Raw genomic sequence first — 24,720 nt, 5'->3', positions numbered from 1 at the left:
TTGGGATCCTAGGAGACAAAATATCTTGCATGAACCACTCTGTTGCAGTTAAACTTCATCAACTACAAAAAATAAAAAAAATGTAGTGAACATATTTTAATCCATAATTGTGTAGTAATAAACACAGCCTATTTTACAAGATTAGTAACAGCTATAAAAAAAAATCCAAATAATGACAACATCAGCAACCACAACATCAACTGAAAGCAAACATCAAAAACACAAGGTGACAATGGAGCTGTGTACATCGCAGGGTGACACTTCTGGAATGACAAGGGGTAAATAATGAATGTACAAATAAAATAATTTACATGGTTTCTTGCCATGAGCATCATCTTTGCCCATATATATATATATATATATTTACATACAAAAAGTCTCATCTGCCAAGAAGCCAGTGTGATCTTGATGACTTGGTTGGATGTCACTTTCTTCCTGCATTGTCCCCTTTTAGTGCTGCCGTCACCCGTACCCGTCACTGTAAAGAGAAACGCACTCCGTCGAACTCTGCTTCCAGTGACCATTGGGTAACAACAATCAGTTGTGTATGCATGGTCCTGTTCCCCCCCCACTCCCTCACTTCAAGGATTAATAGAAAAAAGAAAAAAAGTGAAGTTGTTCGTTCTTCTTCAGACGTAGAAAAGTCGTACTCGGGAGGTGCTGACGTGAAGATCGTCATCAAAGAACTTGGTCTCAATAACAACATTTCCACTGCAAGGGAGAGAAACATTACAATTCAGCAAACACTAATCTCTAGCTGCAAAATGAGGCAAAGACGCCTCCATAAACGAGGACATTGCAGTTTACAGGAAGTTTGGTGTAGAATAGATCAAGTGTGAAGGAATATTTGGCTGTAGCCTCATTACTTATTCAAGATGCAGCCTAGTGAGTGACAGTTCTGTATTACCTACAAACAATTGCACAACCCAAAAGTAGGACAATGAACAAAAGACCCAACGACCCATGCAGATAAATGCAAAAGGCTGAAATAGTTTCTCCAAAATATATATGAACTCTTACGTTAAAACATTTGCAGGCATCATCTGCGACTCTGGAGCCGCCTCTATCAAAGACTGCCATGTGTTTGTGGAGTTGGGAATCACAAAGCCAAACTCAAAGAACCATTCTGCAGGTAGAGGAGAGAGCCATCCAAAATACATTCAATCAGTGTTTATTCACTATGCACGGATATTGTATTCTTTAGTACATACAGGCAGAAAGGAAGAGGCGAAGCGAGAGGGATAACTGAGCCCAAAATCTGTCTTCTTCAGCAGGTGGGTGGTCGTTTTAAAAATGTTTTTTGCTCACCAAGCAGAGTTTTTGATTGGAGGTCAATTAGTGTTGAATTTGGTTAACAAAAAATGTAATGGCTTTTTTGCTATGCGTGGCTCATTAGACCGAATATACGTTTCGTAGTGATTAGGTTGTTACGAGTGTACTGATATAAGTAGGACACATGAAATCCCGGCAACTTAAAAAAAAACATTGGAGGTATGCCTGGTTGACACTAGTTAACCCTGCCTATTTCTAAGATGTGATTTTAAACCTAACATTACTCACACTGCTAACCTTATACCTTACAGTAATCTTAAATAATATTTCACGATATAGCCAATTTTGACTTTGTATCTGTGGTAACCGTTGTGCCTATTGTTCACATGTGTATCTGCCCTCTCATTGGCTAGAATGGTCCAACCGGCTCTTGCCTCCTCCAGACTGCCTTCCATTTTTGAAGACATTTCTTTTACCTTGTTAGAGCGGCCACTACAGTATCATATCAATAAAATGGATAATCTGTGATATAGGTAACTGCCAAAATAAAGGAAAAACTTGAGTAAATGAGGCATACAAAGTATATTGAACAAAAATGTAAAACGCAACATGTAAGTTGTTGTTCTCGTGTTTGAAGAGCTGAAATAATAGATCCCAGAAATGTTCCATATGCACAAAAAGCTTTACATCCTTGTTACTGAGCATGTCTCCTTTGCAAAGATAATCCATGTCCCAAGTTGAGGGAGCGTGCAATTGTCATGCTGACTGCTGCAGGAATGTCCAAAAGAGCTGTTGTCAGATAAATTAATGTTAATTTCTGTCTGTAATGGGTGTGTGTGTCTCTGTCATCAGATCTTAACCCAATTAAACACTTATGGGAGATTCTAGAGCGGCGCCTGAGACAACGTTTTCCACCACCAACAAAACACCACATTTTATTTTATTTATTGTGGACGAATGGTGTTGTATCCCTCCAACAGAGTTCCAGACACTTCTAGAATCTATGCCAAGGCGCATTTGAATATGTTCTGGCAGCTCGTGGTGGTCCAATACCCTATTAAGACACTATGTTGGTGTTTCCTTTATTTTGGCAGCTACCTGTATATGAAACGCTTATTGAAACAGATCAGAGACTAACTAGTACCTTCTAAACACTGGCCTTTGAAGAAGACCTTCTGCTCAAGGCGGAACTTTTCTAGTTTTTCTGATGAAGAGAAATTTAGCTCTCTGGACACAGCTTTGCACTTGAGAATTTTCTTGGGGACTCGAGCTGCAAGGAAATAAAAAAAAACAGACGGTCAAACTACCAATTAGGAGAGAAGAAATGCAGTCACACAAACACAAACAACATCCTGGGGCCTCATTTACAAACTGCGTATATACAAAATATACCCCAAAACGTGCGTGTGCCAGTTCACGCTAAAGTTGGCATTTATTTAAAAAATGTACTTGATGTGAGAATGTGTTCACATCCCTGTCAACTTTAGACCATGCGTAAGCACATCTGCTTGTGATTGAAATATTGTATTGCAAGCTGGCAAGTAAGTAATTTGTGCAAATCGCATTGATGCATATTCATAAAAAATAAAACAGTAAAAAAAAGAAAAAGAATGCAGCCATTTACCATTACTGAGAGGATCCATTTTTCTTTTAGAATCTAAAATCCTTTGAAATAGGAATCTTTTTCCTATATATTATATAGCCATTGCCATTGCATATATTCATTACCTTTTCTGGTCTTGATTGGGTTTATATTCCTGAAGAAGCCATACAACAAATTACCATGCGCATCTCTCATTTAATTGGACCTAGTAGCCTAGTAAATAGATAGGGTTATATGTATTTCAAGTTTTGCAATATCATAGGTGGTGCGGTTTATAATACCGTTATGCAGGTCGAATTTAACAGGTGAACCATTGATCTTGAACACTGATTTAGGTCTTAGTAAGCTACTGGAAGTAAGTTAATGGAATTCCATTTTAATTTGTAGCCTGCCTTAGACAATGTTTCACATTTCGCAGGCAGTCCATATTTACGTCGGGGGGGATCAATGCAAAACATTGAATTCAAATGTTCTGTAGACATGTCCACAACAATTTTCTCTCTTTCAGAAACTGACAGTCCTTTTCCAGAAACAGCATAAATGACTGCAGAAGATTAGAACATGCTGCACACACAGTAAACAAACCGGTAGCTTTATGTAAAATATTTGACAGTTTGGGGAAACTTAGGCTACAGTATTGCTGTGTGATAGGTGGCGACATCAATGTCCATTTAAGCTCATAGTCTATACCAAGGTAGAACATATAAACCCAATAATATCTGGATGAACTAAATATTGAATGTCTTTTGCATGCTGTGGCCTAATGCCAATAGTTCCAAATTATAACTCAAATAAAAAGGGCGTTATTGTCACCACATGGAGAGCGTTTTTTCAGGTGGAGCACTTTTTATTTAATTTAACTAGGCAAGCCAGTTAAGAACAAATACTTATTTTCAATGACGGCCTAGGAACAGTGATTTAACTGCCTTGTTCAGGTGCAGAATGACAGATTTTTACCTTGTCAGCTCGTGGGGTTCGATCTTGCAACCATTCGGTTACTAGTCCAACGCTCTAACCACTGCCGCCCCACCAATGCACGTTCACACACAGTTTTATGACAGGTTTGATTTATAACGAGAAACATGCTTATGTATGGCATGTGCCAAGTTGATAAATCCCTCTATTTTTGTACATGCAAACTTTTCAGAAATGGCGAATTAAGAAATGATAGATTTATAAATTAGGCCCCTAATGTTTACCTAGAGCTAGGCTACTTTCTCACGTCACATACATGCTCCCTTTTCTATTGATTATAATATACACAATATTAACATGGCACAACATGTTAACTATGTTTAGAGGTAAATTGCTAATTATCATTTTGGGTATTTTGACATTGGTTCAGGGGTTCAAGCTCTTAAGGAAAAACTGACTGCTGGGATGGTTAGAACCGAGTGGTCATCTTGGTAGTGGTTGGAATATTCGGCCTAAAAATCCAGGTTTCCTCCAGGAGGGAAGCAAGATGACAGTAAAACCAGCCAGTACCTTCATGTTCGACCCCAGGAAGAGACAGATCCTCCGTTCCCTGCCACAGCACCTTCCCAGTCTCAGCATCGCGCAAGTTCATCCAGTTTCTGGCAGAGGGAGTCGAGGAACACTACGGACACAGTCATGTACTTCCATCAGGCAACAGTAGCCTTGTCTAGGTTCTGGTCTGTACTGTTTGTGTCTGCAGCTCGTGGCAAACCTTAGAATTTTCCCTCAGAGCCAGGGATCAATTAAGTAACGCCAATATTCCTCAAGGTTGCCGGATAACAGGAAACCCATCAAGTTACGATTGTTTAGTGGAAGCCAACTGTCAGACAATTCAACGAGTAGCCAAGCCCAATCAAAAGGAGGTAAATACACAACGATATACAACCTTTGATCTCTCAGAACCAACAGGTAATCCAGAAGTATGCAACAGATGTTCAACTCAGTCTCGGACAACAACAAAAAAGCTAACCAACGGACACAGGTTTTGTTGATAATTCAACTAGTGGGCACGAGTTAAAGCCAAATAAAAAAAAACTGTCTAGGTCTATTTTTATACTTCCGAAACTCTTAAGAGAGCTGACGTTTGTGGCTCTAGTTATTTACATCAGCTCTCACACAATGTTATTTTATTGGAGTGGCCAATAAAGCCGCCCATGATTATGTAGCTACTACTAGCTAACGTCTTCTAATAGGTCAAGTGGTGCAAGCCGAGGCAAGTGTGCCACGTAACAGTTCTCCAGCTGGTGCTAACAGAACAAAGAGTTTCTGACTCGGCTCTGGAAGCCGACCTGAAGATGTGGCTCGTGTGTCAACTAGAGGGTACTCCATGTCAGAAGCACCTGAACTCCTGTGTCAAGACCATCTGTGCTCCCCCTCCCCCCAAAAGGGTGTCAGCACCAGCCTGCACAGCCCTCCTCAGGACACAATGCCATTCAGTTGACATGACTATTTCATGACTAAGTGCTTCAAACAGCAAAACATAATTAAATCGGAGGAGCAAAGTGTCTGTCGATTCATTTCAAACACGGGATCAATTCTTTCAAACTAAGAGTCAAAATATAGAATGACCAAATTTCAAAACAGCATGTAGGAAAATAACAGTTGATGTCAAGTGAAAACAGAAACATGACGCAACCAACTCCTACACTGAGCTTAGCTAGCTGCTGTGGGGCGAGGACTGTCTTAGCTAGCTGCTGTGGGGCGAGGACTGTCTTAGCTAGCTGCTGTGGGGCGAGGACTGTCTTAGCTAGCTGCTGTGGGGCGAGGACTGTCTTAGCTAGCTGCTGTGGGGCGAGGACTGTCTTAGCTAGCTGCTGTGGGGCGAGGACTGTCTTAGCTAGCTGCTGTGGGGCGAGGACTGTCTTAGCTAGCTGCTGTGGGGCGAGGACTGTCTTAGCTAGCTGCTGTGGAGCGAGGACTGTCTTAGCTAGCTGCTGTGGAGCGAGGACTGTCTTAGCTAGCTGCTGTGGAGCGAGGACTGTCTTAGCTAGCTGCTGTGGAGCGAGGACTGTCTTAGCTAGCTGCTGTGGAGCGAGGACTGTTTTAGCGAGATTAAACGTGTGGTGCTTTGAATCATTTAATCCTTTCAAAATGTGACAGACTGCATCCCAGCAACATTGGGTCAGCTCAATCACCAACCTCCCAGCAGCTTCCCACAACCTCCTAGACTGAAACTCAAGTCTACAGTGCGTGGCTCTGTCACCTCAATAGAAACTTCCTCAGAAAACACAGGCCTACTACCAAAAGGTTTACTAGCTTCGCAAGCCACCCTGATCTTGCAAGCTTACAGGAATGGTTTGCTGCGCAGCGGTAATCAGTCTGGTATACACGAGGCTACAGTTTTACCCCTTCATTCAAAATCTCTGTACATGACTGGGATGCTGTGTGTGAGGCGGGTTTGTTAGGTAATATTTTGGCTGTGGACTTTGTGCTGTCTGTCTCCTACATCATTTAAATTGATTTCAACAGTTGTCAGTCCTGCTGGACAATGACTAGGGGACGAAGCAACTTAGCAGCGTCGACCCATCTAATGTTTTATGAATGGATTAGAATACGATCTGTCCTGCTGCTGCTTCAATGTGAATTATATATATATATATATATATATATATATAAAAATTATATTTAGATAATTTAAAGATATATATATTTATAATATAAGCTCCTTAACTGGCTGCAGAGAACAATTCCGGGAAAATGTTTCCAGTACATTCTAAGGTCAAAGCCTAGACAACACAAAGTTCTTCATAATAGGCCCGGATAAAGATGTCAGCTCAACGCAGTTCTATTAGGCCCGGTGGGGAAACAGGTGACAGATGTCTCCAGGATCATACCTACTGAGATCCCTGGCGCTAAGCAGAGAATATCCGCAAGGGGGATAGACCCTTGTTCCTGAACATACTCAAACAGGCTTTTAATTAGCCCCTAGGGTCATGCTAGCCTCACTTAAGCCCCATCCATTTTTAAAGAGTAGCTTTAAAAATGGTCCATGTAGACTTTTTCCCCCCCTCTTCTTCTCAATATCAAATCGGTTCTGGGTAGCAATTAAGTACCTTACTGTGATTGCTTTTCAATTAAAATGGTTAAAAAAAAATTTTTTAAAGTAACTTCTAAGCAAAAAAGCAATTTCTTAAAGAACAATTTTGCTAAGACTGTCTGGGAGTAGCCTGAGTGAGGGGCATAATTGGAGGAGCCTAGTGTGAGGGATATGTAACCTGAAAACTAGCTATAAATGGAGGGCAAACTCTCTTTGTTATGGTCTATTAACCAAATGAATCCAAGGTCATACCGTCTATAATATTGTAACAAGCTCACATAGTTGCTGTCAAACTCCACACAGTTGTCACTGACTAGATGGATATTGATTCCCCACAGAGCAAACCATTTCTGTATTTACAGCATTCAGAAATGCATTTTTATCATTTTTTTTGTTTGTTGCTTTGGCAGACATTTTAGTTGTTGTTGAGATTTGTCAATAAAACTCATGAATGCAACTGTTTATGTCAAATAGTTGTGTTCTACTTGGAGCCGTGTTTGTCCTGAAAAGAACATAGTAAAACACTTCATTGTGAGACTAAATATAAAGGCTGGACATTCAGATCAATGAAAATACTATTTTCGCTGGCGTCTCGGGAACTGATAGGGTTAACTTGTATCACCTGGCAATGTAGCCAAGTGGCATAAAGAACCCACCCATGCAAACAAGCTGACATTTCAAAAATCTTTTTTTTTTCTCTCTCCAAAACAGATCTTAGACTATCACAGAGTATTATTCCTACCTCATAGTGGGAATATAAACCACAGGAAAATCACATTTGACTGCACATGCAATAAACACGAGACATAAAAGTCATGACGCATGGAATATTGCATAAACTGTCAAATGAAAGCATTGCAAATTAATACATTTCAAAAAACATTTTTTTGTAACAAACATCTTCAGAAATGCAATTGAGACAGTTTTACTTTTCTGAAGTCTTAAAGCTGAACTATCCTACCACTACTAGACCCACTCAAGACTTTCCCTGTGAGGTTAGCCAGTCATTGTGTTCACACAGTTCTGTGAATCAGTTTGTTACAGGGACAGATTAAAATGCAAGTCAGGTCTACTCAGGGGAAGCAGAAGCTGGCTACAGTGCACACTGCATTCTCCTCCGAGGCCAGCCTTTGCCTTTCCTTAGGGACATAACAGAGGCAATGTTGTACAAGCCAGGAAGCCCAATGCAGCAACAGCATCATACATAAATCAGTCATGTAGCCTGTAGATTTTTAGTCTGAGATGTACATTTGTCTAATTAACCCAACTGCAGAGAGGTTTTTCAATACAATGAACTACTGTAGGGCGGCTTAATAAAAAAACTGTGGTGTTCTATGGAAAGGCAGGATTCTCAGCACGACTTGGGTAATCGGCTATAGCCTAGGCCTAAGGCACACGCTACTGGGTTATTCATGGATGCAAGGCAGTTCCCAGGAATCAAAGTATCAAATAATCTGATTAGGCAGCACAAGGGAAAAGCACACAAATCACACTTTCATAATTTCAGGTTATACCCACATTCATTACAGAATGTGAATATTACGCTAGACTTAGAATTTGTAATAACTGAAAGCAATTACGATAGTGTCGTCGTCAAAGTTTGCAAAAACAAGCAAATTGGTGATGAAGCTGAGTTGTAGCACATCTTGTGCCTTCTTTGAAATCTCCCTGCTGTGATACAACTTCTAGTGCTTTCTATAAATATCCTCATTGCATAAGACAATGACCTACAGGTCAAAGACCTGGTCATGCTGGGGAAGACTTCCTGACCTCCTTAACCCGATAGTCACCACACAGCACACATCAAATAAATATACCACTTCTAGATTCATTTGGAAAAACCTTGAGAAATCTGTGTGAATGTAGCCGGTTTCTTGATTATGTTGTAATCACGATTAATCTGATGCTCGCTACGTACATTTTTAAGGGGGGTTGGGTTTTAGTTCAAAGATGGGCAATTCCTCAGAGTACAGATTGATTGGTCTCAGAAGAATCAGCTTACACTTGAAACAGCTAGACTATCCTCTGTATCATTTAGTTTTTTTAATAAAAAAAAATGTAACCTTTATTTAACTAGGCAAGTCATTTCAGAACAAATTCTTATTTACAATGACGGCCTAACCCAGACAACGCTAGGCCAATTGTGCGCCACCTTATGGGACCCTTATGGGACAATCCACAACAAAACAAAATTCAAAGGCTAACCTCTTTTGCAAAGGTTGTAAAATCAGTTACACAATAGAGCCCCATAAAACCTAGCGGTCAAAAACGGAAATGGTTCCTACATTTATAAACCACCCATTTTAGAACCCTTTCAAACAAGGCCTGCATTTCATGTAGGTTTTCCCTGGCATTACATTTTGATAACCATGTAAATCACTCTAGGACAAGGTTACTTTTATCAATATAGTCAGCTCCATTTACTTTGAAATTTGAAAATGCTAATTACCATCAAAGTACACATCATATAAATTCCTGCAAGACTTCTCTAACGGACACCTTTGCTGTCAGCTAGCTCGCTACCTTGTAACAAAACATTGTGATTTACTGATCTATATTTTATTTAAATAATATTTGTTGGCTTATTTATGCATTTGGTCTTGTACACAATACTATCAGTCAGATATTTACATTATGTCATGAATATTAGGCTATATATATATATATTTTAAATTGCAAAGACGCTAGCTAGCTAACCTACCTAGGTGAAAATAGCAACATACCCTTATTTTACCAGATCCTCTTCTCCTTTAGCTGGTGGTATACATTTAATCCCTTATCAGTTCTGCCAACTATATGAACGAGGTGATACCTATTTCAATTAAATGGTGTCAGAATGCACTACTGTATTAAAGCGATTCAGAACTAACTTGACACATTCCGTTGCAGATTCAAAGCCAAACTAATTCATAGTAGAATTTAACAGGTCATGAATGAATAAGCATATTTATTTGACAAGAACGCACCTAGTCACCCATCAATCAAGTCAAACACCTTAACTCCAACAATTACATTGTTTTACAGAAATCGAAATAGTAAACAATGCATACATAAAATAAACATCTCTCTTGAAGTAAAGCTTAAACTATTTATTCATCTGAGAGCGCACAGATTCTTCAGCTTTTCCATGATAGGAATTAGACCAGCATAAATAAAGCAAAATGTAAAACGGCATATTGTGATTTTTGGTGGGTGAGTTACAAATGGAGAAATAACTGGATGTTGAAGGTAGGCTTAAAACACACTGAACAAAATAAACCATTTTTTCTCAATATTTAGCTAGTTTAGCAGATACTGTAAATTGCTCTGGATAAGAGTATGAGTGAATACATTTCCATTCTTTTTGCATTGGTCCCCTGTGGGAATAGAACCCACAACCTTGGCATTTGCAAGCACCATGCTCTACCAACTGAGTCAAACAGGACTGTGTCGATCCCATGTTATATGAGCTGAAATAATAGACCCCCAAAATGTTCCATGTGCACAAAAAGCTTATTTCTCTCAAATTGTGTGCATCCCTATTAGTGAGTTTCTCCTTTGCCAAGAAAATCCATCCACCTGACAGGTGTGGCAAATCAAAAAGCATGATCATTACACAGGTGTACCTTGTGCTGGGGACAATAACACAATGCCACAGATGTCTCAAGTTGAGGGAGCATGCAATTGGCATGTTGACTGCAGGAATGCCCAACAGAGCCAGATCATTTTATGTTAATTTCTCTACCGTGAGTCGCCTTCAACGTATGGCGCTGTGTGGGTGAGCGGATTGCTGATGTCAACGTTGTGAACAGAGTGCCCCATGGTGCCAGTGGGGTTACAGTATGGGCAGGCATAAGAGACAGACAATGCACACAATTGCATTTCACCGATGGAAATTTGAATGCACAGAAATACTATGACGAGATCGAGGCCCAAGGTATCTGTGAACAACAGTTGCATATCTGTATTTACAGTCACGTAAAATCCATAGAGTAGGGCCTAATTAAATGCATTTACTGAACTGTTATTTAACTAGTCTAGTCAGTTACGAACCAATTATTATTTATAATGACGGCCTAACAAAAAGGCCTCCTGTGGGGACAAGCGCTGTGATTTTTTAATTTATTTTTTAAATGACAAAAGGCAAGAGAGACACCAAAGATACCTAAGACAACAACATGGCAGTAACACATGACAACACAGCATTGTTGCAAAAAAAAAAAAAAGACATGGTAGCAACACAAACTGTAACTCAGAAAATATTTGAGGTGATTGCATGTTGTGTTCATATTTTTGTTCAGTATAAAATACTAGGTAAACTCCAGCAGAATGAGAAATACTTAAGATAACAACAAAAAATGAAGCCATGCCTAAATACAGCTTCTTCATGAACTATTCATACCCTTTGACTTCTTCCACATTTTGTTGTGTTACTAAGTGGGATTAAAATGGATGTCATTTTTTGGCAAAAAAAATCTACTAAAGTGTCAAAGTGGAAGAATAATTCAATGGAAAATAACACGTTTTTGATTAGCACAAGTTCCCAAAGTTGACACAAATGATAAACCAAGAAATGCGAGAAACTATTACACATACAGTGCATTCAGAAAGTATTCAGACTCCTTACCTTGTTACGTTACAGCCTTGTTCTAAAATGTATTAAATATTTTGTCAGTCGTGGCCAAAAGTTGAGAATGACAAATATTAATATTCATAAAGTCTGCCGTCTCAGTTTGTATGATGGTAATTTGCATATACTCCAGAATGTTATGAAGAGTGATCAGATGAATTGCAATTCTTCACTATGCAAATGAACTGAATCACCTCCCCAAAAAAACATTTCCACTGCATTTCAGCCCTGCCACAAAAGGACCAGCTGACATGTCAGTGATTCTCTCGTTAACACAGGTGTGAGTGGTGATGAGGACAAGCCTGGAGATCACTCTGTCATGCTGATTGAGTTCGAATAACAGACTGGAAACTTCAAAAGGAGGGTAGAGCTTGGAATCATTGTTCTTCCTCTGTTAACCATGGTTACCTGCAAGGAAACATGTGCTGTCATCATTGCTTTGCACAAAAAGGGCTTTACAGGCAAGGATATTGCTGCCAGTAAGATTGCACCTAAATCAACCATTTATCAGATCATCAAGAACTTCAAGGAGAGCGGTTCAATTGTTGTGAAGAAGGCTTCAGGTCGCCCAAGAAAGTCCAGCAAGCGCCAGGACCGTCTCCTAAAGTTGATTCAGCTGCGGGATCAGAGCACCACAAGTTTTGGAGGATGGCCTGGTGTCAAGAAGGGCAGCAAAGAAGCCAATTCTCTCCAGGAAAAACATCAGGGACAGACTGATATTCTGCAAAAAGGTACAGGGATTGGTCTGCTGAGGAGTGGGGTAAAGTCATTTCCTCTGATGAATCCCTTTTCCGATTGTTTGGGGCATCCGGAAAAAAGCTTGTCCGGAGAAGACAAGGTGAGCGCTACCATCAGCCTTGGGTCATGCCAACAGTAAAGCATCCTGAGACCATTCATGTGTGGGGTTGCTTCTCAACCAAGGGAGTGGGCTCACTCACAATTTTGCCTAAGAACACAGCCATGAATAAAGAATGGTACCAACACATCCTCCAAGAGCATCTTCTCCCAACCATCCAGGAACAGTTTGGCGATGAACAATGCCTTTTCCAGCATAATGGAGCACCTTGCCATAAGGCAAAAGTGATAACTAAGTGGCTCGGGGAACAAATCATCAATATTTTGGGTCCATGGCCAGGAAACTCCCCAGACCTTAATCCAATTGAGAACTTGTGGTCAATCCTCAAGAGGCGGGTGGACAAAAACACCCACAAATTCTGACAAACTCCAAGCATTGATTATGCAAGAATGGACTGCTATCAGTCAGGATGTGGCCCAGAAGTTAATTGACAGCATGCCAGGGTGGATTGCAGTGGTCTTGAAAAAGAGGGTCAACACTGCAAATATTGACTCTTTGCATCAACTTCATGTAATTGTCAATAAAAGCCTTTGACACTTATGAAATGCTTGTAATTATAATTCAGTATTCCATCGTAACATCTGACAAAAATATCTAAAGATACTGAAGCAGCAAACTTTGTGGAAATTCATATTTGTGTCATTCCCAAAACATTTGGCCACGACTGTACACACAATATCCCATAATGGACAAAACAATAACAGGTTTTTAGAAATGTTTGCAAATTTTTTTTACAAAAAATTAAAAAAGAAATACCTCATGTAAATAAGTATTCAGACCCTTTGCTATGAGACTCGACATTGAGCTCAGGTGCATCCTGTTTCCATTTATCATCCTTGAGATTTCTACAACTTGATTGGGGTTCACCTGTGGTAAACCTGTCTATATTAAGTCCCACAGTTGACAGTGCATGTCAGAGCAAAAACCAAGCCATGAGGTCGAAGGACTTGTCTGTAGAGCTCGAGCAGAGACAGGATTGTGTCGGGGCACAGATATGGGGAAGGGTACCAAAACATTTCTGCAGCATTGAAGGTCCCCAATCATTCTTAAATGGAAGAAGTTTGAAACCAACAAGACTCTTCCTAGAGCAATCGGGAGAGAATGGCCTTGGTCAGGGAGGTGACCAAGAAGTGACCATCGAGTTCATAACAACCCTAAGCACACAGCCAAGACAAAGATCATTTCTGTGGCACTACACCAATCAGGCCTTTATGGTAGAGTGGCCAGACAGAAGCCGGGGCGGCAGCGTAGCGTGTTGGACTAGTAACCGGAAGGTTGCGAGTTCAAACCCCTGAGCTGACAAGGTGTCTGTCGTTCTGCCCCTGAACAGGCAGTTAACCCACTGTTCCCAGGCCATCATTGAAAATAAGAATGTGTTCTTAACTGACTTGCCTGGTTAAATAAAGGTTTAAAAAAAAAGCCACTAAAAGGAACATGACAGCCCGCTTGGAATTTGCCAAAAGACACCTAAAGGACTCAGAACATGAGAAACAAAATTATCTGGTCTGTTGAAACCAAGATTTAACTATTTGGCCTGAATGCAAAGCATGACATCCGGAGGAAACATGGCACCATCCCTACGGTGAAGCATGGTGGTGGCAGCTTCATTCTGTGTTGATGTTTTTCAGCGACAGGGACACTAGTCAGTATCGAGGGAAAGATGAATGGAGCAAAGTACAGATATTAATCTTGGGTCTTGGCTGTTGGAAGGTGAACCTTCACCCCAGTTTGAGGTCCTGAGCTCTCTGGAGCAGGTTTTTAATCAGCCAGTATTGAGTATCGAGGAGTGGCATTGGGCCATTGGGCCATGTCTCTGAGCGTCCTCGAGTGGCCCAGCCAGAGCCCGGGCTTGAACCCGATCGAACGTCTCGAGAGACCTGAAAATAGCTGTGCAGCGACGCTCCGATACAACCTGACAGAGCTTAAGAGGATCTGCAGAGAGGAATGGGAGAAACTCTGCAAATACAGGTGTGCCAAGCTTGTAGCGTCATACCCAAGAACACCCGAGACTGTAATCGCTGCCAAAGTTGCTTCAAAAAAGTACTGAGTAAAGGGTTTGAATACTTATGTAAATGTGATATTTCAGTTAATGAAATTGCACACATTTCTAAACCTATTTTTTCTTTGTCATTATGGAGTACTGTGTTGATGAGGGGGAAAACAACTAATCAATTTTAGAATAAGGCTGTAACTTATCAAAATGTGGAAAAAGTTTCAGAAGGCACTGTAAAGACTGTACAATAGCCTACACATGGCGAGGAACTGAAAGGCACATGCCAGTACCAACCAATACTACTCATCCGACAGACAGGGCAGGTGTGGACCAGTGATGCCTTCTAGTTGCAACCGCTCCCTTCTTAGCATCAGTCAACAAGTTCAACTTGAGTGTGGCATGAATTATATATACACACTGCTCAAAAAAATAAAGGGAACACTTAAACAACACAATGTAACTCCAAGTCAATCACACTTCTGTGAAATCAAACTGTCCACTTAGGAAGCAACTCTGATTGACAATACATTTCACATGCTGTTGTGCAAATGGAATAGACAACAGGTGGAAATTATAGGCAATTAGCAAGACACCCCCAATAAAGGAGTGGTTCTGCATGTGGTGACCACAGACCACTTCTCAGTTCCTATGCTTACTGGCTGATGTTTTGGTCACTTTTGAATGCTGGTGGTGCTTTACTCTAGTGGTAGCATGAGATGGAGTCTACAACCCACACAAGTGGCTCAGGTAGTGCAGCTCATCCTGGATGGCACATCAATGCGAGCTGTGGCAAGAAGGTTTGCTGTGTCTGTCAGCGTAGTGTCCAGAGCATGGAGGCGCTACCAGGAGACAGGCCAGTACATCAGGAGACGTGGAGGAGGTCGTAGGAGGGCAACAACCCAGCAGCAGGACCACTACCTCCGCCTTTGTGCAAGGAGGAGCACTGCCAGAGCCCTGCAAAATGACCTCCAGCAGGCCACACATGTGCATGTCTTCTCAAACGGTCAGAAACAGACTCCATGAGGGTGGGATGAGGGCCCGACGTCCACAGGTGGGGGTTGTGCTTACAGCCCAACACCGTGCAGGACATTTTTAATTTGCCAGAGAACACTGGCGCCCTGTGCTCTTCACAGATGAAAGCAGGTTCACACTGAGCACATGTGACAGACGAGACAGAGTCTGGAGATGCCGTGGAGAACGTTCTGCTGCAGGCAACATCCTCCACAATGCTAGACCTCATGTGGCTGGAGTGTGTCAGCAGTTCCTGCAAGAGGAAGGCATTGATGCTATGGACTGGGCCGCCCGTTCCCCAGACCTGAATCCAATTGAGCACATCTGGGACATCATGTCTCGAACCATCCACCAACGCCACATTGCACCACAGACTGTCCAGGAGTTGGCGAATGCTTTAGTCCAGGTCTGGGAGGAGATCCCTCAGGAGACCATCCGCCACCTCATCAGGAGCATGCCCAGGCGTTGTAGGGAGGTCATACAGGCATGTGGAGGCCACACACACTACTGAGCCTCATTTTGACTTGTTTAAAGGACATTACATCAAAGTTGGATCAGCCTGTAGTGTGGTTTTCCACATTCATTTTGAGTGTGACTCCAAATCCAGACCTCTATGGGTTGATAAATTTGATTTCCATTGATAATTTTTGTGTGATTTTGTTGTCAGCACATTCAACTATGTAAAGAAAAAAGTATTTAATAAGAATATTTCATTCATTCAGATCTAGGATGTGTTATTTTAGTGTTCCCTTTATTTTTTTTGAGCAGTGTATATAGCAATTCCATCTAAATTAAATTCCCCTCCTCACAAAAAATGTGTACCCATAGTACAGAATAATTACAGATCTGAATGGCTGGAGTGTGTATAAGCTTTTGTTCCTGCCCAGCTCATATCGGAATACAAATCTTAGCTTACAACCGTGATTCATTATGTTGATTATTTAAGCCAGGTGTTAGAGCTGGGCTGGGACAAAACCCTTCTTACACTCCAGCTCTTCAGGACTTCTTGCAACGACAAACAGACCAAAGCAGGAGAAAAGTGTTCCAGGTTGAAACAGCTTCCTTAGTTGAGAGGTGATGAGACTCTGGCACACCCATTGGTTCTTCAACAGAGAAAATGCAAATAAGGTCTGCAATTAGGCATCAATAACACAACATTTATTCTACTTCAAAAAGAAACGTGTGAACACCAATTACATTAAAGCCCACCATAGCAGGTCTGACTAAATAAGGTTACATAACTTTGCCTACTAGTGTAAATACAGGCAACTATATTGATAAAAGTCACCTTGTCCGGGGCTTCCTGAATGGCACAGCGGTCTAAAGCAGTGCTAAGTGTGTCACTACAGAGCCGGGTTCGATCCCGGACTGTATCACAACCAGCCATGAGCGGGAGTCCCCTAGGGTGGCGCACAATAGGCCGAGTGTTGTCCGCGTTAGGCCGGGGGGCTTTACTTGGCTTATCACGCTCTAGCGACTCAGGGCCAGGTGCCTGCAGGCTGACCTCGGTTGTCAGGTAAACGGTGTTTTGTCCGACACATTGGTGCGGCTGGCTTCCGGGTTAAGTAGGCTGGTGTTAAGAAGCGTGTTTGGCGGGTCATGTTTCGGAGGACGCATGACTCGACCTTCGCCTCTTCCAATGAGACAAGATCGAAATTGTGGAGAAAAAAGGGGGCAAACAAAATACATTTTTTTAAAAGTGGGACCTTGTCAGAGAGAGATTTAAGTGTTTCTATAGTCCCCTACGGGGAAAAATGAAGAGTGGAAAAACCATTGGAACCATTTCATTGTTTGACTGCTAGGTTTTATGGGTATTATGACCGCGACTGTGGTACTCTAGGAGTATGCAGCGGGCCGTGTCTCCATGCAGTGCTTGGTAGCATGTTAACTCAGTCACCAGGCCTGTTAGGAGAACCATAAGGCAGTAAATCCCTGTCCTTGCAAATCAAGGATTTAAGAATGAGAAGACTAGAAAATGAAGCCTATCTTGCCTTGAATGTCATGAATACGCAGTCTGCTACACAAGTCACGATCCCTTACCTATTCAACACTGAATAGGCCTACCCTCAGTGCTACCAAGTCATGTTTAATGTACAGGGAGTAATTAAAGAACGATGGATCTTCAGTCTTGAAGCAGATGGCAGTAGAGTAGGTGCGATTAATCTCGTCCGCATTACCGTGCCTATTTTGGGACCGTTGGCTTGCGTTAGCCTATGTAAACCAGAAGAAGGGCTTCTATCTGAGCTACAGTAGGGGAGGTGCACTGAACATTACCCATGGAAGGTACATGGAAAGCTCCTCAAATGACCTCCTCCACTATGGTAGGATTAAATATGTTAGACATAGGTATGAGTTACAACAACCTGCCCTACACCACTGCCCGCCCTCTCTCCCAGACACCATTTGGACAGCACTGACTACTTGCAAAGACAAGTCTCAGTCCTCAGGTCTCTACTCCACACACACACACCATAACACATATGGAATCCTGACCAAAAAGTAACCAAAAAATAAATAAAAGTGTTAAAAAAATATATTTTGTGGTTTAGATTCTTCAAAGTAGCCACCCTTTGCCTTGATGACAGCTTTGCACACTCTTGGAATTCTCTCAACCAGCTTCACCAAGAATGCTTTTCCAACAGTCTTGAAGGATTTCAAATCTCACCATACCTTCTCTGCTATACAATCTGGTTTCAGAGCTGGTCATGGGTGCACCTCAGCCACGCTCAAGGTCCTAAACGATATCTTAACCACCATCGATAAGAAACATTACTGTGCAGCCGTATTCATTGATCTGGCCAAGGCTTTCGACTCTGTCAATCACCACATCCTCATCGGCAGACTCGACAGCCTTGGTTTCTCAAATGATTGCCTCGCCTGGTTCACCAACTACTTCTCCAAGTCTCCGACCACTACCTTGTATCCTTTTCCCTCTCGCTCTCATCCAACACTTCCCACACTGCCCCTACTCGGATGTTATCGCGCCGTCCCAACCTTCGCTCTCTCTCCCCCGCTACTCTCTCCTCTTCCATCCTATCATCTCTTCCCTCTGCTCAAACCTTCTCCAACCTATCTCCTGATTCTGCCTCCTCAACCCTCCTCTCCTCCCTTTCTGCATCCTTTGACTCTCTATGTCCCCTATCCTCCAGGCCGGCTCGGTCCTCCCCTCCCGCCTCCGTGGCTCGACGACTCATTGCGAGCTCACAGAACAGGGCTCCGGGCAGCCGAGCGGAAATGGAGGAAAACTCGCCTCCCTGCGGACCTGGCATCCTTTCACTCCCTCCTCTCTACATTTTCCTCCTCTGTCTCTGCTGCTAAAGCCACTTTCTACCACTCTAAATTCCAAGCATCTGCCTCTAACCCTAGGAAGCTCTTTGCCACCTTCTCCTCCCTCCTGAATCCTCCCCCTCCCTCTCTGCAGATGACTTCGTCAACCATTTTGAAAAGAAGGTCGACGACATCCGATCCTCGTTTGCTAAGTCAAACGACACCGCTGGTTCTGCTCACACTGCCCTACCCTGTGCTCTGACCTCTTTCTCCCCTCTCTCTCCAGATGAAATCTCGCGTCTTGTGACGGCCGGCCGCCCAACAACCTGCCCGCTTGACCCTAACCCCTCCTCTCTTCTCCAGACCATTTCCGGAGACCTTCTCCCTTACCTCACCTCGCTCATCCCTGACCACTGGCTACATCCCTTCCGTCTTCAAGAGAGCGAGAGTTGCACCCCTTCTGAAAAAACCTACACTCGATCCCTCCGATGTCAACAACTACAGACCAGTATCCCTTCTTTCTTTTCTCTCCAAAACTCTTGAACGTGCCGCCCTTGGCCAGCTCTCCCGATATCTCTCTCAGAATGACCTTCTTGATCCAAATCAGTCAGGTTTCAAGACTAGTCATTCAACTGAGACTGCTCTTCTCTGTATCACGGAGGCGCTCCGCACTGCTAAAGCTAACTCTCTCTCCTCTGCTCTCATCCTTCTAGACCTATCGGCTGCCTTCGATACTGTTAACCATCAGATCCTCCTCTCAACCCTCTCCGAGTTGGGCATCTCCGGCGCGGCCCACGCTTGGATTGCGTCCTGCCTGACAGGTCGCTCCTACCAGGTGGCGTGGCGAGAATCTGTCTCCTCACCACGCGCTCTCACCACTGGTGTCCCCCAGGGCTCTGTTCTAGGCCCTCTCCTATTCTCACTCTACACCAAGTCACTTGGCTCTGTCATAACCTCACATGGTCTCTCCTATCATTGCTATGCAGACGACACACAATTAATCTTCTCCTTTCCCCCTTCTGATGACCAGGTGGCGAATCGCATCTCTGCATGTCTGGCAGACATATCAGTGTGGATGACGGATCACCACCTCAAGCTGAACCTCGGCAAGACGGAGCTGCTCTTCCTCCCGGGGAAGGACTGCCCGTTCCATGATCTCGCCATCGCGGTTGACAACTCCATTGTGTCCTCCTCCCAGAGCGCTAAGAACCTTGGCGTGATCCTGGACAACACCCTGTCATTCTCAACTAACATCAAGTCGGTGGCCCGTTCCTGTAGGTTCATGCTCTACAACATCCGCAGAGTACGACCCTGCCTCACACAGGAAGCGGCGCAGGTCCTAATCCAGGCACTTGTCATCTCCCGTCTGGATTACTGCAACTCGCTGTTGGCTGGGCTCCCTGCCTGTGCCATTACACCACTACAACTCATCCAGAACGCCGCAGCCCGTCTGGTGTTCAACCTTCCCAAGTTCTCTCACGTCACCCCGCTCCTCCGCTCTCTCCACTGGCTTCCAGTTGAAGCTCGCATCCGCTACAAGACCATGGTGCTTGCCTACGGAGCTGTGAGGGGAACGGCACCTCAGTACCTCCAGGCTCTGATCAGGCCCTACACCCAAACAAGGGCACTGCGTTCATCCACCTCTGGCCTGCTCGCCTCCCTACCACTGAGGAAGTACAGTTCCCGCTCAGCCCAGTCAAAACTGTTCGCTGCTCTGGCCCCCAATGGTGGAACAAACTCCCTCACGACGCCAGGACAGCGGAGTCAATCACCACCTTCCGGAGACACCTGAAACCCCACCTCTTTAAGGAATACCTAGGATAGGATAAAGTAATCCTTCTCACCCCCCTTAAAAGATTTAGATGCACTATTGTAAAGCGGCTGTTCCACTGGATGTCATAAGGTGAATGCACCAATTTGTAAGTCGCTCTGGATAAGAGCGTCTGCTAAATGACTTAAATGTAAATGTCCTTCTTGGTCAAATAGCCCTTACACCGCCTGGAGGTATGTGTTGGGTCATTGTCCTGTTGAAAAACAAAAGGATAGTGCACTAAGCCCAAACCAGATGGGATGGCGTATCGCTGCAGAATGCTGTGGTATCCATGCTGGTTAAATGGGTCTTTCATTCTAAATAAATCACTTACAGTGTCAACAGCAAAGCACCCCTACACCACCACACCTCCTCCTCCATGCTTCACGGTGGGAACCACACATGCGGAGATGATCCGTTCACCTGCTCTTCGTCTCACAAAGACACGGCAGTTGGAACCAAAAATAAAATTTGGACTCATCAGAACAAACAGATTTCCACCGGTCTAATGTCCATTGTCGTGTTTCTTGGCCCAAGCAAGACTCTTCTTATTGGTGTCCTTTAGTAGTGGTTTCTTTGCAGCAATTCAACCATGAAGGCCTGATTCACGCAGTCTCCTCTGAACAGTTGATGTTTAGATGTATGTTACTTGAACTCTGTGAAGCATTTATTTGGACTGCAATTTCTGTGGCAGGTAACTAATGAACTTATCCTCTACAACAGAGGTCCGCTCCGGGAAAATGTCAAACTTTGAACGTTTCTTCATGGCAAAAAACATCCAGAGCAATGATGAAACTGGCTCTCATGAGAACCGCCAGAGGAAAGGAAGACAGAGTTACCTCTACTGCAGAGGATAAGTTCATTAGAGTTACCAGCCTTAAATTGCAGCCCAACTAAATGCTTCACAGATTTCAAGTAACAGACATCAACTGTTCAGAGGTGACTACGTGAATCAGGCTTTATGGTCAAATTGCTGCAAAAAAAAAAAAAACGACTAAAGGCACCAGGATGTGTAAGGGCTGTTTGACTAAGAAGGAGAGTGATGGGAGTGCTATAATGAGTGTGCAAAGCAGTCATCAAGGCAAAGGGTGGCTACTTCGAAGAATCTCAAATATATTTTGATTTGATTAACACTTATTTAGTTACATGATTCCATGTGTGTTATTTCATAGTTGATGTCTTCACTATTATTCTACAATGTAGAAAATAAAGGCAAACCCTTTGAATGAGTTGGTGTCCAAACTTTTGACTGGTACTGTATATATGAAAGGACAACGGCATCGATCACGTGACACCATTCACTCCCATGTGAAGACTCAATAGCGCATTGTCTCATGGACACATAACATGCACACTTTGAGCTACTCCAGGAAGAGATGTTGCAGGCTCAGTACTGCCCCCTCATTGAGTAACTCAAGTTGAAGGCTGACCAGGTTAATGCAACCTGCCATTAGCGACTAAATTATCCTTCTAACTTTTTCTGTGTGAGATTTAAAAGTAAATTGGTTCAAGGACATACATCTAGTGTATTAGAAAGCAATTATGATTGTCTTATAAACTTTATTGCACAGATTTTATTTCTTTCCATTCACTATAATGGTGGGGATCCTGCTTTCTGCTAATACACAATATTATGATAATCAATCATAGTTGAATTCCGATTCGAACTATAGCTGAAATCTTTGTGAAAACTCTTGTCACAAGCACAGTATTCAGCAGGAGCAGGCTGTTGTGGAGTGGGTTGAGAACTTCAAGTTCCTTGTCGTCCACATCACTAAAGACTTAACAACGGTACAGACATACCCACGACGAGGGCACGGCAGCACCTCTTCTCCCTCAGGAGGCTGATAAGATTTGGCACGGGCCCTCCGGATCCTCAAAAGTTCTACATCTGCACCATCGGGGGCATCTTGAATGGCTGCATCACCGCTTGGTACGGCAAATGCACCACCCTCGACCGCAAAGCGCTACAGAGGGTGGTGCAGACAGCCCAGCACATCACTGGAGCCGAGTTCCCTGCCATCCAGTACGATGTCAGAGGAAGGATGTCATATTATGCGATGTCAGAGGAAGGCCTGAAAAATTGCCAAAGACTCCAGCCACCCAAGACATAGACTGTTCACGCTGCTACCGCCAGGCAAAGAGTACTGGAACATCGGCTCTTGGACCAAAAGGCCCCGAGACAACCATAAGACTGCTAAATAGTGAATTAATGATACAAACTATATGCACCAAAATCTATTTTGCACTGAGGCACACTCACTAAACTACACACTCAGTGTACAAAACACTGAGTGTACAAACCTAATATTGAGTTGCACACCTCCTTTGGCCTTCAGAACAGCATCAATTCATCGTGGGCATGGACTCTACAAGGTGTCGAAAGCATTCCACAGGGATGCTGGACCATGTTGACTCCAATGCTTCCCCCAGTTGTATCAAGTTGTCTTGTTGTCCTTTGGGTGGTGGACCATTCTTGATACACATGGGAAACAGTGGAGCGTTTAAATAATACAATAAATAATGCCATTTAGAAGAAGACACTTATGAAGAAAAAACCCAGCAGCGTTGCAGTTCTTGACACAAACCCTATTCAAAGACACGTACATATTTTGGTCTCGCTCATTCACCCTCTGAATGGCACATAAACACAACTCAGGTCTCAAATCATTCCTCCCCTTCATCTACACTGATGTGGATTTAACAAGAGTTCGGGAAAAACCGCACCAAACCAACTTGGTAAGAAAGACCCCGAAAACACGAAACTGATGCTGTAAGAAAGGATGCTCTTGCACAAGTAATAGGCAATACATGACAATTGGCCAATACTGTCCTGTATGTTCGAACAGGTAACGCTACAGGGACTGAGCATCAGCAAACGACTCCAAGTTTAGTGGCAGTCAGAACCAGTCAGCAAACTAGCGACGGCAACAATTCAGCTAACCTTAAATGCATATCTAAAAAGCATCTCATTGTCCGATGTAACTGCTCCTTATCAACTTATCCGAAATAATTGGCTAAAGTTAACCACCACATCTTTGAGTTGAGTATATAACTTAGATAACATAGCGAGGCCTGTTACTGTTAGCTAACGTTAAGCTAACTTGACAGCAAACTAACGTTAGATTCAGAGCATATGGCCAAGAAAGACACTAGCAACACTAACGCTACCAACTAATTAGTTAATAAACCATCAACAGACTGAAAATATTATCTAACTTCGCTAACGTTGCCTAGACTAGCCGGAACCAGCTAACAACTTAACGGTAGCCAGCGTGGTACAACAAGGACAGGTAACGTAACTGGCTTAGCTAGCTGACTGAAGACTGTAGCCAAATAGCTAGCTAAACAACCAAGCAAAACTCAATTAATTGAAAAGGATACAGCTTAAACCCCTTCAGAATCTCCTTGGCTCTGTCTTCGGCTGAAGACATTATGTCGGAGTCGGACATCTTCAATTTCGTGAGCGTAGAAAAAAAAACTGCCAAATAAAACTGAGGTTGCTTGTGATGTTACTGTACAGTTAGTTAGCTTTACCAAGCTAATGTAAATGCACCTGAAACTGGCATAAAGTCCAAGGACTCTATCGCATTAACCTCTAACAGACCCAGAATTAATCTCACTGGCAATTGCTACAGTACTGATCCCTTAATCAACCTACCCTAAATATATTTTTGGTCGGAGATTGACAGCTAATTCGTCCGAACGCCTTGCGCGGGTAGCAAAGCAACACGCAAAACAACAAATGAAACCGGGCGTCTAGGGAGGGATCAGGCTGGGGGAGACGCGTCACCAGTGGCAACGCCAAAAGGCTGAGGCAACGCCCCATTTCCGCCCCCTTTTTTTCTTGCACGAGTGCCACAGGCAGAATCTATACAAGATAAATCATACAGGAGCACCGCTCAATTTGCAGACACAAAAGCTTTGAATCTAGTGTAGGGGCTGTTGCACCTGTGCTTTAAATCAAATTGTCTAGATAGAACCATGAACAAATAGTATGATTACACAATCCTGAGTGTCCTTTTTTTAATCTCATAATTGTATTCTTAATATAAACCAATCAGGTTTTAGGCCTGGGCATAATACTATCACAGCAACCACGCTAGTTGTTAATGATCTTGTCAATCAAATCAAATGTATTTATATAGCCCTTCGTACATCAGCTGATTTCTCAAAGTGCTGTACAGAAACCCAGCCTAAAACCCCAAACAGCAAGCAATGCAGGTGTAGAAGCACGGTGGCTAGGAAAAACTCCCTAGAAAGGCCAAAACCTAGGAAGAAACCTAG

General features: G+C 43.0%; 1 protein-coding gene across 1 annotated transcript; it reads right to left on the bottom strand.

The window, feature by feature from the left end:
* Window positions 1-81: 81 nt before the first annotated feature.
* pde6d (phosphodiesterase 6D, cGMP-specific, rod, delta) lies at window positions 82-24,193 on the bottom strand. The gene is made up of 6 exons (XM_035787387.2): window positions 23,818-24,193; window positions 4,361-4,449; window positions 2,417-2,542; window positions 1,021-1,126; window positions 581-711; window positions 82-478 (listed from the first exon to the last, which is right to left on the bottom strand). Exons 1-5 carry the CDS (start codon window positions 23,883-23,885, stop codon window positions 630-632), a joined length of 471 nt encoding a protein of 156 aa, XP_035643280.1. The 5' UTR covers window positions 23,886-24,193; the 3' UTR covers window positions 82-478; window positions 581-629.
* Window positions 24,194-24,720: the final 527 nt, after the last annotated feature.

This window comes from Oncorhynchus keta, chromosome 1 (genome assembly GCF_023373465.1).
Source record: "Oncorhynchus keta strain PuntledgeMale-10-30-2019 chromosome 1, Oket_V2, whole genome shotgun sequence".
Taxonomy (NCBI): domain Eukaryota; kingdom Metazoa; phylum Chordata; class Actinopteri; order Salmoniformes; family Salmonidae; genus Oncorhynchus; species Oncorhynchus keta.
Note: the sequence above shows the minus strand (reverse complement) of the source record. Positions and strands in the feature narration are given on the sequence as shown.